Raw genomic sequence first — 16,708 nt, forward strand, 5'->3', positions numbered from 1 at the left:
CTTTAAAGTGGAAAGTTGTAAACTCTACTCCTTGTTTTATCTAAGGTGTTTAGAAATAGAGAGTTGTGAACTCTACTTCTTGGCCTAAAAGATTTGTGGGTTAGTTTTGAGTTTACCTAATCTTTTTACTATAAAATTTGGACAATATATTCACATGTTTTATTTTTAATATGAAAAATATTATTATTATCAAATTAATATTGGTAAAAATTGATTTTAACAAACTAAATTTAAGAATACAATGATTAAAATTAGACAATAAAAAATATATGAACTAAAATTAAACAAACTTTATTAATATGAATACTAAAATGATATTCAAATCTTTGATTTTTTTTTTTTTTATTTGGGTTAGTTTAGTTCTTTAAGAATTGAAATTTGAGAGTTAGTTTTGAGTTTTAAGTGTGTATTTGGTTTAATAAGAACAAAATTTTGAATATAATATGTTTGACAATCTTTCAAAAATAGCTTTTTAAAGTTTAATCTTGATTAATCAGAATTAAATAAAAATAATTTTCTTTTAAAAAATTATGTCTTTTGTTGATGTAAATGCGTCTTGATCTTTTTGGTTAGTTGACCTTGCTTGAAATAATAGTTAGGACTTTCATCTCGAACTCCATACAAAAAATAACAAGCATTAAAGGATATGTTCGGGATGATTGAATGAAAACTACCTTAGGATTGATCATTTTGGACTTGGTTTTGTAAGCTAAACTTATTTTCTGTCCAAAGTTTTCAAAGTACCCTTTTTTCTATTGTTCTAACAATTCACATTCTCATTTTCGTTCTCCTCGATTTTACATGCAATTTAACATCGTTTCAAATTCTTAATTATCCTAATTGCATTTCTAACCTATAAAGGCAACCTCTAATTGAAAGCTAAAAGGTCAAAATGATAAATATTTCCATGTTGAATCAAATTAAATTTTTTTCACCCATCAATTTTGATTTTTGAAGAAAATTAAGGGTCTTTTTGAATTGATTAAGTAAAAAAAATCACTATTATTTAAATATTTTTGATAAAATCTAGTTCAAATACATTTTAAAAATTATTTTTAGTAGATGCCAAACCCTCCAAGTTTTTTGAAATGACTTATTTTCAAAATTAAAAATTTGAAAAATTGATCCAAACATACTTAAAAGAGAATTTAGATTATTTCCATCAAGTATACACTATATATTAGCTTAGTATATGGGTGAGCATGTGCTTTTTAAGTCTTTTCTTTTACTGGAAGAGTTTTAATTGATTAAATGTTACTAATGTCAACTTATTCATTAAATATATTAATTGAAAGTAACCAAAGGAAATAGTACCTATTTCTTTACTTCTATGGGGTTTATAAATCATATTACCTTTATCAATCAACACATTCCATACTTTAAACATTGGAAGATGGGCAAGATCTCTCTTGGACTTTTATTTTATTTCATTGTAAATGAATAATCCCAATCAATCAATTTTAATCCTAAAGTTGAAAAGAAAAAGATGAAATTTTCATCTAATTCAAGATATGTTTTTAATTTATTGGTAATTAATCGATTTTTTAAGAAAACTCTGGCCGTATGTACTCTAGTTTTTCAAAAGATTAACTGGTGATAGTATGAATTTGGATTGTGATAGGAGCAGGGTGAAGAAATTAAAAAAATGGATTTGAATAGGGTTTGGTAAACTAAAACAAGTATAAATTAATTACTATTAACTGAGAATTCAATTGTATGCCAACCTCTCAACACCCACAGCTTCAAACCAGACTTAAAAGTGGCATTCTTAAACCTAAAATATTCTTGGATTTTATTGCTCTTTCTTCCGAAACAAGAATTCTTAGATGAGTACTTAATGAAAAGATTTGAAAAATGGTATAGAGCATATACACATTTAATATAACTTTCACATCCACTTTTATGACCATAAGGAGAACTTTTTTATTTATACGACCATTTCATTAAATATTTGATAATAATTTAGTTTTTGAGTTTTTGACTTTGAAAATTAAGTTTATTGAGTTCGTTTTCATCTCTAAATTTCTTTTTGTATTACTAGTGGTTCAAAAAACGATTTCTTTTAAAAACTAAGACAATAACTTTAAAAAATTGTGTTTGGTTTTCTAAATTTGGTTAAAAATTAAACTATTGTACCTTTCTTAAATGAGGTGAAAAGACACTCAAATGTTTTTAACAAAGAAGATGTAACTTCATCCCTCTTCCTACCCTATCCTAGTGCGTGCCCCCTCTGTGACCAATACCTAAGGAAGGACTATCCATATATCTACTCCGAAAGGTACTAAATTTAATTTTTATAAAGAAACAACCGAAAATAAAATGGATAGTTTTTTCTATATATATATATATAGCACATTGGTTGTATCTATATGAGCTCAATACACAACGGAAAAATCAGTATTAAACCAAGTTGTGTACTTTTCCTCTCCATAAGAAATGGAATCTGCTCCCGAGGTCAGCCATGGTGACACTGTCCTCTCTTCCACTCAATTGTTCAGTCACCTTCACTTGATTTTCCTTCAACTTCAGAATTTATTCTTTCTCATTCTCATACTTTTCTTGGAAACATATATGTTTTTAAAAGGATGGACTCCCATTCTCCATATCTTCCTCTTACTTTCTAGTTACGTCATCTTCATCATCATCATCAAACCTTCACCTTCGGTCTATTTAGTTGACTTCTCATGCCTCAAACCACCCACCTCCTGCACAGTTCTTTTCTCAACTTTCCTTCAAAATGCAATGTTGCTTGATACCTTCAATAAGGATAGCCTCTGTTTCATGGAGAAAACTCTCAGATCTTCTGGACTAAGTGAACAAACATGTCTTCCTCCAGCCTTACACTTCATTCCACACAAAACCCATCAACAGGAATCCATCAATGAAGTTCATATGGTTCTATTTCCTGTCATGGATGACCTTTTAACCAAAACCCATCTCTCTTCTTCTGATATCGATATTCTTATTGTCAATTGCAGTGGCTTTTGCCCTTCTCCTTCTCTGTCATCCATAGTTATCAACAAATATTCCATGAGAAGTGATATTAAGAGCTATAATCTCTCTGGGATGGGGTGCAGTGCAAGTGCAATAGCTATTCAATTAGCTGAAAATCTTCTTCAAGTTCATCAAAACTCATATGCAGTCGTGCTTAGTACAGAAATTTTGTCGACCGGTTGGTATGCAGGAAATGAACGCTCTAAATTGGCCATTAATTGCCTATTCCGAATGGGCAGTGCAGCTATTCTGCTCTCTAACAAAACACGAGCGAAAGAATCTTCAAAATATAAACTAATTAAAACGCTTAGAACACAGAGAGCTTTCGATGACAAATGTCACCTTTCAGCCATACGCGAAGAGGACAAGGACGGAAATCTTGGCGTCACTCTGACAAAGGGTGTAGTTCAGGTCTCCGGAGAAACTCTCAGATCAAACATAACGATTCTGGGTGCTTCAATTTTGCCGTTGTCGGAGAAACTACGACATGGGGTTTCGAGGCTAAGAAAGCGATTCTTGGACAAATGGCAAGAAATTTACATTCCGAATTTTAAGACGGCGATTCAGCATTTTTGCTTGCCGGTGTCGGGGGGTGCAGTGATAAGGGAGATCGGAAAAGTGCTGAAGCTTAACGATAAGGATGTGGAAGCGGCATTGACGACTCTTCATAGATTCGGGAACCAATCGTCTTCTTCGTTGTGGTATGAACTTGCTTATTTGGAAGCTAAAGAAAGAGTTGAAAAAGGAGATAGAGTGTGGCAAATTGGAATGGGCACTGGGCCCAAATGTGTTAGCTTGATTTGGGAGTGTATTCGGCCCATTTCTGGAGAGTCCAATAATGAACCATGGGCCGATGTAATTGATCGGTATCCAATTCTAGGCCCATCAGCCTAACACTACAAATCTCTCGACCGTCGCACTTAACATGAAGTATGGTATTGAGATATTTATTCAACAAATATGGGATTTTGAAAATCTTTAGCAGTAGGCTAATGTGACCATAAATAATTAAATTGAGATATAGAGCATAGAAAATTTTCATATTGTTGTGTGATCGGAAATTCTTGCAGCTATGGAGTAACCAAAAATGGAAATGAGTATATGTGTTAATGTATGATTTAGACTCATGTGGCTGAACTCATAGAATATAAGGAAATCATCTTTAATGTTTTTGAGTCAATAGGTTGATATAGAACATCAAGTTAAACTCTGATATGAATGGAAATATCATGGAGGATAGATCCCTTCTTTCTTTTTATTTATTTATTAGATTAAACATTGAATACAGATAATAATGGTTAACGGTTTTCAAAAAAAAAAAGTCTTAAAAGACAAAAGAAAATCTATCCCTAATGTTTCTATTTTGTCACATATTATTATCTTTATAGAGGAAAAAATAACCGCCACAAGGAATATTAGCGAATCATAGTTGCTAAAGACTTTTTGCAAAAAAATTTACAATATGACATATTTATACATTTGCCGCTTTCTATGATGAATGTAAAAACGTCGTAGTTTGCGAAGTAGGGAGTGAAAGTTGTATTATGCAACATTTATAATAACGTCGTAGGTTGCGACCAAATGTTAAAACTCCACATAATGCATCGACAGTAACTTTGCAACATTTTTGTCGTTTTGTCACATGATCAATGTGCCGATTTTTGTTTTCGTCGCAATATTTTTCAATTGTTTCTTTTAGAAAAACTTTATTCGTTTTAGTACTTTTATTTTCTTCTGTCTTGACTAAAACAAAAAATTTATATAGTAAAACATCATACATGACATGCTAATATTTGGTATTGATTTAATCAATCCAAACTTCAAAGTTTACAAGGTCACATGTATGTTCAAAAAAAATTTAAAAGTTACCAAACATAAAAATTGAATTATTTCCAAACATATGATATATCTTTCAAACAAAGGTGTGCACACAAAATATTTCACCAAAAAATCTATCCATCCTAAAAAGACACGTGGTTGATTCATTATTGTTGGGGTGGCATGTGGTTGATTCATTGTTGTGTCTGGCCACCAATAATGAATATATTCTTGAAAAAGCAAGATTGAAAGTTTTACGATTGTTGATGTCAAATTTTGACGAAGGAAAATACACATAATCTTTATGTGACAACATCATTGAATTTGTATTTTAAGAAAAGAGAAAACCTGCAAAACAAAGAAAAATGGCTTGACACCTAAGGCAACAAGTGAATTATAGTATTGAAGTCAAATCAAAACTTTTCGGTTACCTATTTATGTACTCAGATTGTCCCTTTTATAGAGTTTCCACGCCCCTAATCCTTCTCCCAATAGGAGGACATGGTCATTTCTTATATAGCCTCAGCTTTAGAATGGGCTCGCCTCCACTATGTTGTACCATATGGAATCTTTGAGTTTGTAGACCCGAGCCGACTTGCTACTACTTTGTTTGGGCTTAACCTTTGCTGGGCTGAGCCTTGGTTGGAAAGCACCCCTTTGGGCTTTTATCTTGCCTTGACCATTGAGGCTCGACCTCGGTCTGTGAGAGCCCAATCGTGTGGTGCAAGCCGAGCCTAGTTCTCTTGCTTACTGATTTGTTTCCAATTTTTTTCATTTTGCACTTCGATCCAGAATACCCCATAACAATTATAATTATGTAAATTTTGAATGGGAGAATGTGAACAAAGAGTGAAGTTGCAAAATTTCGATCATCTTTGAAGTTTAAGAAATTGTGAGGTTGCGAATGAACTAATAAGTCGTAAAATTAATGTTTTTTTAAATTATGAGACTCATGAACTCCTTGAGCGAATAATGACTAGAATTCACAATTACTACTTTCCAATTTATTGGTCTAAACACTCATAATATGTTTATTTAGATACATACCTTGTGCATTATTACTTCAAATACAAATATTAATTTATACTCAAACTTTGTTGGTTATATCAATTCAAACCTAAAATTAATAATTTTACCACATGTCTACAATAAATAAGCTTTCAAGTTGAGGGACACAGACCTTTTACCCTTACTAGATAAGTCTCTATTTATTAGAAATAATAACTTATCCATAAATATAAGAAAATGATACTAGTCAACCACAAACTAAACTAATCAAACATATTTTAAATATGACATTTACAAATATAACAAAATGAACCATTAATAGAATAGAAAATTTTGTTATATTTTATAAATATTTCCACAATTTTAAGAATTTTCAATAATTTACTTTCTAATTAAAAACTTAGTTAAAATTTATTTAGTGGAAAACAATAAAAGATATGAAATGGTACGATGGAATTCCTTATTTTGAACATAAAAATATATAGAAGTGTTTGACCACCTCATTGAATACTGCCCATCCTACCCTGTTCTACACATACATTTGCAATAACATCACCTCATATTATTTTTTTATTTGAGAAAAAAATACATATTTTTATTTTTATTAGTATTTTATGAGAGAGTTCATTTTTTTTATTGGTTTATGTGATGTCAGAAATTAATTGAAAATTTCTTATTTGGTGGGAAAAATAAAGTTCTCACTTTCCCAACTATCCATTGTACGACTAACCAATCCGCAATAGAAAAAAAAATATATTATTGTTGTGGACAATTTTAATGCCTAAAGGGCCGTTTCCCAAATTTGAATTAAAATTATGTGTATTGTAACGTCTAGGTTTGGAGCATTGCATTTATTTTCTATTAGTGCATAACTTGTTTTTCTAAATTGAATTTATAATGTTTAAAAAATGATGTTTCATATTTATTAATTTAGTATTGTTTTTATTCTCAGTTTACTGTATATATATTATATTTCAATTGTAAATGTTTTTTTTAAGAAATTGTAAATGATGTTTTATTTAGAATAAATTAAGATTTAATTTAAGAAGGAAAAAATGTATATTTAGTTGAATGTATATTCATGTTCAAGGGAAGGTAATGTTAAAAATCTATGTATACCTTCTGTTTTACTGGATAATATCCAAAATTTCTTAAACTTATATGTTTGACATCTTTTGATATCCAACTATCTTCAAATAAAAAAGAAATCTTAGGACCTGGATATATTGGATAGTATTCAATTCTCCTCTAAATAACTTAAATAAACTTTGCAATTAGCCATGCAACTAAATTCATATATATGAATCACATAAATTTGACACTTTATCCTATATATATCACATAGGTCTTTTGTAGATGTAGTTCACATATAAGTTTAATTAGTTCTCATTTAAAGTACATTTTATTTCCATCGAAAATAAACAGAGTTGGATTGAATCTTAATGCAACAAGATGTTGCCATTGCAAACACTTAACGTTGAATTGAAGGAGGACTTAGACTAAATTAATCAAATATTAGTGTTGAATGGATGTGTTTGCACACCAATTGATAAAGTACAATTGGTTGTTTGATAGAGCTCGACCAAAAATCATGTTATGAAATACATAAGTTGTCGACTACGTACTCTTTGTGACACTCAACAATTGTTTCCTCCAATCACTTTTGTTTGATTTTTGAAGTTTACTGATATGACTAAATCAAAAGGCATGATTCCTAAAACAATGGTGAGAACAAAATATATATATATATATATATATATATATATATATATATATATATATATTCTCCAACCATGAAGGAAGGGCATTGACTTAGGGGGTAGGGACTGTTGGGGGGAGTGATCAGAGAGTAGATGGATATATAGATCAGAGAGCATTAACTATAAATAAAGAGATGAGAGAATGGGTGGGTGAATTGGGGAGGGGGTTGTCCCTTCATTATTTCAATTACTCATTTTAAAAAATTGTTTACAACTTGCATATATATATATATATATATATATATATATATATATATATATATATATATATATATATATATATATATATATATATTATTTAAATGATTTGCCTCATACTAACATTTATGTATTATCCTCGTAATAAAAAATATTGGATATTTATAGTGAAAAAAAAGTCAAACTTCGATAATTACTTTGAAATTCTTTAAAAAATAGATCGAATTGCGTAGATTATCATCCCTTCAATAAATAGAAAGCTTTTGAAAATACACTTAGAGCTGTTTTAAATGGTCGTTGAATACTCTGTTTTTTCAAAATGACTTATTTTTTAAATTAAACACCTAAAAGTATTTTTCAAACCCACCATAAATTAACAGTGAGAAACTTTCACATCCGATTGAAAGCAAATGAAAAATGATGTTTCATGATAGTTTCTTCAATTTGAATGTGCTGTATTTGATTTTGATAAAAAGAAAAAAAAAACCAACAACTCAATTGAATTAAATTTGACTAATATTTCAACCTTTTTTTGTTTGATTTGATTTGTGTTTTGGAGAGCTACTAACTAGCCTAAATAATGAAGCAACTTGGTTCTTCATTTGTAGTATCTCATTTCAAATTGAAGAACTCTGTGATTTTTTTTCTCTTTCATTTGTTCTTTGATATGAGATGGGAACAAGTATCCAGAGTCTTGGTTAGATCTGATTAGTTTGAGGTTGCAATTATATAAAAGTTAGTTGTTGTATCCTGCTGAGACGATCACTTAATTTGTAGTCTGTTTGCGGTCCATACAAAATTAATAATTATCTTCAAGTAAAGCTTATCAGAAACATGTCTAGACTACATTTTGAGTTAATAAAGGTTTTGACTTTTAAGATTCTTTTAATTCTTTGATTATTTCCATATCTAAACTTTTTTACATCATACATGATCATTTGGTTTAATCAAGTTGAATGTACTCGTCAGTTTGCTAAATACACTTGAAAAAACCTAAAAGAATTAGAAAATGTGGAACAGAAAGAGATACACAATTCTATAACAACTTATCAAAATATTAGATTTGAGTTATACAAACCCTTAATTAAATAAAATAAGCTTTAGGGAAATGGTGCCAAAATGAGAAATACATATGTGCGTATTAATAATAATAATAATAAAAGTTTAAAGAGAATAGTTTGATGATCTTAAACAAAGAAATTTTTTAGTACTATAGTAGAATAAAAATATTTCCAACTACCTTCATTCATTGTTTGCTACAAAATAAATACATTATTTGATGACATGTTAAGTAAAAATAAAATTAACAAGAATGTAGGACTAATTTGTCGTGTCATCACCTATTTCAATACATCTCACTAAATTATCTAATTGTAATTTGTCACGTGTCAAATTTAGTTTCTTCTTATTTTAAAAATATTTTTATATTTTTATATGAAATAATGAGAATGGATCTCCCATAAATCCAATATTTTTAAAACATAATGAATGACAAGGTTGACTTGACATTATCTTTTCCTTTTTTCAATATCACCCTTACTCTCACTTCTTAATGGTTCCTTCCATATTAAATAGTACTAGAGGTTTATATATATATATATATGTATATATTTTTATTTTTACATTTTTAAATATTACAAAACAAACTAGTATTTACTAAAGAAAATATTGATTGTTTTTCAATTTGTATCTATAATGATAAAATTTTGAACCAATAAACTCAATTTGTCCTGAGTTTTTAGAATGTGCCTTTTAAATTCTTCTTCCTCCATTTTTCATTTGTAGTTAACACAATAGTTTAATAAAGATTTAAAAAACTTGCCTACTTATGGCTTAATTAGTAGATATAATAGGAAGATTAAAAATGTAAAATTATAAAAACTAGGTTTAACTAGATACAAAACCCAAATGTAGAAACCAACTTGATATAGAATGCAAATCTATAAAAAAAAATAGAGAAGAATCAAATAGCATTACTTTTCTGTCAAATATTGGCTACCTCAATAACATTGTACTAGACTGGTAACCACAACCCTTGTGATTCAAAAGTTTGAATCGCCAACCCTCGACAGTGTATATATAAATATGTTATCTTCCCCATTTTCTTTGAACACTACTCTCTGATCGAGTATTTAACACATCCCTTCCCTTGAGTAACTCATTCAATTATTTGTCTCTTCATTCTCTACCTACCTTTATATTTCAACTATCGGTGTTGCCTTCTTCGCTAAAACCTGAAGTCCATACCTACATCGGATTCCAATTTCTCCATTCCAACACAAATCTCTCTTCCATAACCAATGGAATCTGCTCCAAAGCTCAAGCAAAACCATGGCTGCACTTCCCTCCATTCCACTCAATTGTTGATACGCATTCTCTCGTCTTTCTTCCAACTTCAAAACTTCTTCATTCTCATTCTCCTCGTTTTCATGGAAGCGTATATTTTCTTAAATGGATGGAATCCCATTTTCTATTTCTTCCTCCTATTGTCTTCTTATACTTTCTGCAAATACATCATTAAGCTTCCCATTCTGAGTGCTCCTCGTCCTGTCTATTTAGTTGACTTCTCATGCCTCAAACCACCAAGCTTCTGCAGGGTTCCCTTCTCTCTTTTCCTCGAAAATGCAACGTTGATGAATACTTTCGACAAAAACAGCCTCAGTTTCATGGCCAAAACTCTCAAATCTTCTGGACAGAGTGAACAAACATGCCTCCCTCCAGCCCTGCATTTCATACCACCCAAAACCCATCAACAAGAATCCATTCATGAAGTCCATATGGTACTATTTCCTGTAATGGACGATCTTTTAACCAAAACCCATCTCTCTCCTTGCGACATTGATATTCTTATTGTTAATTGCAGTGGCTTTTGCCCTTCTCCTTCTCTGTCATCCATAGTCGTCAACAAATATTCCATGAGAAGTGATATTAAAAGCTATAACCTCTCTGGAATGGGGTGCAGTGCAAGTGCTGTTGCCATTCATTTAGCTGAAAATCTTCTTCAAGTACACGAAAACTCAAATGCTGTTGTACTTAGTACAGAAATTTTATCAAACGGTTGGTATGCAGGAAAGGAACACTCCAGACTAATCCTCAATTGCTACTTCCGTATGGGCGGTGCGGCTATTTTACTCACCAACAGAAAAGAGGCGAAATTATTTTCAAAATATAAACTATTTAAAACCCTTAGAACACAGACATCCTACGATGATAGAAGTTACTTTTCAGCCATACGCGAAGAGGACATGGAAGGAAAACTCGGCGTCTCTGTAACAAGAGATACACTTCAGGTTTTCCCCGAAACACTCCGGATCAACATAACCCTTCTGGGTTCTTCAATATTGCCGCTGTCTGAGAAACTCCGGCACGTCGTTTCGAGGCTACGAAAGCGATTCGTGGACAAATCGCAAGAAATTTACATACCCAATTTCAAGAGGGTGATTCAACATTTTTGCTTGCCGGTGTCGGGGGGTGCGGTGATAAGGGCGATAGGAAAAGTGCTGAAGCTGAACGATAAGGAAGTGGAAGCGGCATTGATGACTCTGCATAGATTTGGGAATCAGTCGTCATCGGCGCTGTGGTATGAACTTGCGTACTTGGAAGCTAAAGAAAGAGTTGAAAAAGGAGATAAAGTTTGGCAGATTGGGATGGGTACTGGGCCCAAATGTGTTAGTTTGATTTGGGAGTGTATTCGGCCCATTTTAGGAGAGTCCAGTAACGATCCATGGGCCGATGTGATCGATCAGTATCCCATCTTAGGCCCATCAACTTAGATCTTAATGGCATTATTAATCTACTTTTATCTTCTTCTTCTTCTTCTCTTCTTTTTTTTTTTTTTTGCTTATTTTAATAAAGAAAAAAATTGGAACATAAATTCTTTATAGTTTATATTTATTTAAATTTAGTTATTACGTTGAGTTAATATTTATTAATAAATATATGGTTAATGTTTATTAATAAAGATATTCAGTTGGTTGTGGTTGTTACTGTATATTCTCTCAAGTTGGTTAATATTTATTAATAAATTTATGAGATTGGTTTTGGTTTTTGGTTGCTGTGTGATATAGATGTGATTAGAAGACAGAAAGTCTTGTACGAAGTACTCAGTTTGTGTGGTATTGAACACTTTGTTTGTGGCATTGTGAGTCACTTGTTTGAAAAGCATAAAACATATAATCTAGGGAGAGTTTAGATTGAATTCCTTATTCACACATCAAGTGGTTTAGGGGAAGTCTAAACATTTATCTTGTAAAAGTTATATAATTCAAGATAGTTGATTTTTGATAAGTTATATACTTGTGTGATTCTCTTCAATTTGATGTTTGGATAGCGAGCTGGATTACCAATTGTCTTTTCGGTTATTCATATTGTTACTTCAATTATTAATTTGAATATTAACTTAAGGCGTCAAGTAATTAATTGTAACTTATTTTTCTCATAACCGTTTCAAAGGTATTACTTTCATTTTAATGCCTTTGTGATGGAAATCGAATTGAATTTCCCTAATTAGATATTAGGAAACAAATCACTTTTAGCCATGTCCAACATTTTTACTATAACATTTTTTTTTTGTTGGTTTTGCCATAAAAATGACAATTATCATTGTGAGTTCAATGGTAATAGAATGGTTCAAGGGGTCCATGAATTAACAAGTGTGGAAATAAGTGACCAACGAGATACTTAATTAAAATTAAATATAGTGAAACGACATTCTGAATTATCATTGTTAACAAACTAGATATATTTTTTTTTATATCTATGAGGTTTGTCGTTTGTATCAAATGAGTTTATAGGTTTTAATAAATGATCAAAGACTCTATTTAACATTTAGGAGATGATGAACTTGTGTCACTCATGCAACATGTCTCTTTCCTTTTTTCCCTTTTCCTATCTTTCATTGATCGCCCTGTTGTTGTCAATAATTTTCTTCTCTTCCTTTCATTCAAGTCTTAAAAAAATGTGAACGGCAAGGAATGTTATGATCATTCTAAGATTGGGACGAGGAAAGATTATTTCTCACCATCATCACTCGATAATCTGGAACAACAAAACCACTCTCATGAACTAAGAAAGAGAGGTTACTCAAGTTAATTAGAGATAATTTTTTGAAGCAAAGTTAGATTATTAGGATAATGATAAGGTGCATTTAAGGTTGCAACTAATTTATCTATTTCATTTTATACATAATAAAACTAAATCAATTCTGAAAAATGTCACATGATCATTTTTATTCTGTTTATTTGGATTAAATAAATATGAGTGTTTTAAGCTTTCCTCAACTAATTTGTTTAGAATATACCCAAAAGTTAAACTTAATTTGCTTGTTTCCAATGGAAAGAAGGCTATTTAAAAAAAAAAAAAAAAAAAAAAAAAAAAAAAAAAAAAAAAGGAAACTTTGAAGGTCAAGATAAAAGGAAAATGGTTAAAATATCATTTTTGTTCTTCTATTTTAAAATTTGTTCATTCTACCTTGGAATGTTTAATTGTAATTCTTGTATTTTTATTAAATCTTAAACTTAGTCCATCCAAATTAACTTTTATCAAAATTGACTAAATAATCATAAAAATTCTCATACAAAAAACACAATATGTAAATATATTTTTAAAAATTTATAATCAAAATGTTAATAAAAAATCTATTACAAAATAGTATTAGAGAATAAATATAAAGTTAATTCAACGTTGAAGAATTAGAACTGAACATCTAAAAATAGATGAACTAAAATTAAACAAAGTTGAAAGTATAAAAATAAAAATTATATGTGATTTTTTTTTTTAAAAAAAAAAGTGTTTGACTTGAAAAAGAAAAGATATAAAAGTGTTTGAGTGAGAAGATTCAAACATCTCATCAATACCCTTCCAACCCATAATGTTGGGGAGGAGAGTAGACATTCTTAATAACTCTGCCTTCCGATTGGCCAATTTGAATCCTCACTAATCTATTCATCATTTCTCATTTAATGTCAAAAATAAATTTGCTACTTCCCAACCATATATTCAACACTTAATATATATATATATATACACACACACCTTTTTCTCATACCTTTTGTGTTATTGTAATTCAACCTAGGAGGAAATGTTCTCATTTTGATTTGGGTTAAACTTCTAGATAAAGTATTATGATGGTTGATTATGTAAGTTTGAGAATTCAATTTTTATAATTATTGTAAATTTGATGGTCTAATTTTAAACATTTTTAAAAGTTTAAAGATCCAAATTTTTTTATTGAAAGTTTGATGATGTAATTACAACTACGACTCAACTTTAGAGATGATTTTGTTACAATTTGTCCTTAATAATTAAAATACAAAAGATACCAAAGATTAAATTGCCATTTCTCCTTTAATGTCCTTATTTCTCCTTTTCCCTTCTCTCCCATTTAGTTAAGGGTTGCTTTTCTATATATCTCTTTTCCATCTTTTACCCTTTTTCAAACTTACCAAGATTGTCAAAAAAAAAAAAAAAAAAAAAAAAAAAGGAAATTTTGAAGTAATAATACTTAAAATTATTTTATCAACTTAAGTTAAGTGGTAATTGACGGGACGTTTTATTCTAAAGCTGAAAGATTCAACTCTCATTTTTATAATTGTTTTACTAAAAAATTATTTTATGCTTGGGATGTTTCGTAGGCTTAAAATAAATTTGGTCTAAAAAGAATGAGAATATTATTGTTACTTTTTTTTTTTTTCCGTTTGATCAGATATACTCAAGAATTATGTTAAATTGATGCCATGATTGATATAAATGACAGAAAAATATCCTAAAATATATAAAGTTAATTGAAATGTTATACCTGAACGGACATTTTATAAAATCGAAAAACTAAACCATTGGATTGATTTTGTAGTATAATTTTAGACTTATTGAATTGTATCTACACAAAACCAAAAACTATTGTTTGATCAAATCAATTTTGAATTTAAAAAACTAATTAAAACTGAATCGAACCAATGATACGTATAACTTGAAAATAAACTTTAATATTTGATATCTTTTAATATTTTAATGCATAAAGTGTGTGTATTTGTGTGTGTATATGTTCTTTAGATGGAAAATATTTACTAGTTAGGTTTTTTATTTGATAAAATGCTACAAACTAATTATAATAGGTAGCATTTTAGGAAAAACAATCAAGTATATAACAATATTTTTAAAAAATTGTAAATGTACCAAAATCTATCATTGATAGATTCTTATCACTTATCATTGATTCTTATCACTTATCATTGATAAACCAATATTTTCAACATGGTATAGGTTTTATATCATTGATAGAATTTGACAAATTTTGCTATATTTACAATTTGTTTAAAGTATTGTTGTATATATTCTAATATTTTAAATCTAATTAATATATTTGCAACTGTCCCAAATTTTAATGTATAAAAATAAGTCCTATTAGCAAAAATAAGTTTGTTCAAAACAAAAGTGAAAATGAAAACAAGAATTTGGAGAAAGAAGAAAAAATATCAAAAAAATTGAAAATCAAATAACAAACGTAACCAAACAAAAATCAATCCATTGATTTCGTTTCATTCTTGGTTGGTCACAAAACTAACGGGACTAAAATGGTTTGCTTATGTACATAGTAAACTAGACAAAAAAAAAAAATGTAAACATAGCAGAATCAGTTTTTCAAATCTCAAAATTTACTAAATTGCTCTCCCACTAAATAACCTAATTAAAAAATGATATATAGATATTAAAAAGGAATATTTGGAGTTAGTCCCTACTGTATCTATCTATGTGTAGCTTGTCAAATATCTAATTACAAACTACCATATGACAATAAAATTTGATTTGAAAATTTAATGATTATCTTATTGTCAAGTGATAAATGAAGAGGTTACAAAAGATAGTCTTCTCAAATCTATATCTAATCATTGTCTAAAAAACCACCCACGTTTCACTTCAAGATATAAAAAATATTGACTTGCGGTTTGAAATCTTTCTTCTCCTCCTTCTCTAAACTGCTCTTATTTTTTCTCGATCTCATTCACTATTTCACCATTTTCACGTTCTTTTGTTCCAACACGTCAACGTCATCTTCCATTTTCTTCTTTTATTTATCGCTTTTTGCACTGCCCATCTTAGAGACCTTAATTGTCGGTCTGACTTCCAACACTTGTTTGCCTGACGTTTGTAATTTCTTGCTTGAATCTTCATTTTGAACCTTTCTCCAACTCGTCGTAGATCAATTGTATCATCGTTTTCTGTTTGTTTTCAAGCTTTTGTGATATCGTCGACATAATGATATCAGTAATATCTCCTTATTTTTTTTTATCATTTATATCACTAATATCTTCCTAAAAACTATCTAGATTCTATCATCAATATCATGAACTAAACAATATCATTAATGCCACAAATATCTACCTAATTATACTAATATTTACCTAAGCTCTATCACTACCTAACATGGTCTAATATTATCACTAATATTTACTTAAGTGTAGTCTTTGATTGATTACGGTTTCTTTAAGAGAATGATTATAAGTTAATTGGTCGATCTGCATGAAAGTAAAAAAAAAAAAAAAAAAAAAAAAAACCAATCAACCGTTTCGGACTCTATCAGTTCTTTGCTCTCCATCCTTCACAAAACTAACTACTTGAAAAAGAGAAACCTAATCTACTAAAATATTTTTTGTTGGTTCACTGCCGTACATAGTAATTTGCACTCCATTTTACACCTCTAGTTGAAACTTGATCCTTTTCTAACAACATTGAAATTAGGTTCCTATGCAAGACATGACTCTAGAGAACTAGGATTCAATTAAAAAGAGAAACTAGGAAAATTTTCCAAGTCCTTACCAAAAAGAAAAAAATTCAAAGAGCGCGAAGAAGGTTGTATCATATGTTTAATTGGGTATATGTCTTTTTCAATTACATCTCTAACATTTTGACATGAGGAATTTATTTGGTAACAA

The 16,708-nt window shown here is 29.6% G+C and overlaps 2 protein-coding genes across 2 annotated transcripts; both read left to right on the forward strand.

Moving 5' to 3' along the window:
* Positions 1-2,273: 2,273 nt before the first annotated feature.
* On the forward strand, positions 2,274-4,110 carry LOC103484018 (3-ketoacyl-CoA synthase 5-like). The gene has a single exon (XM_008440907.3). It carries the CDS (start codon positions 2,437-2,439, stop codon positions 3,886-3,888), a length of 1,452 nt encoding a protein of 483 aa, XP_008439129.2. The 5' UTR covers positions 2,274-2,436; the 3' UTR covers positions 3,889-4,110.
* Positions 4,111-9,669: 5,559 nt separating this feature from the next.
* On the forward strand, positions 9,670-11,578 carry LOC103484019 (3-ketoacyl-CoA synthase 6-like). Its single transcript, XM_008440908.3, has one exon. It carries the CDS (start codon positions 10,079-10,081, stop codon positions 11,549-11,551), a length of 1,473 nt encoding a protein of 490 aa, XP_008439130.1. The 5' UTR covers positions 9,670-10,078; the 3' UTR covers positions 11,552-11,578.
* The last annotated feature ends 5,130 nt before the right edge of the window (positions 11,579-16,708 follow it).

This window comes from Cucumis melo, chromosome 6 (genome assembly GCF_025177605.1).
Source record: "Cucumis melo cultivar AY chromosome 6, USDA_Cmelo_AY_1.0, whole genome shotgun sequence".
NCBI lineage: Eukaryota > Viridiplantae > Streptophyta > Magnoliopsida > Cucurbitales > Cucurbitaceae > Cucumis > Cucumis melo.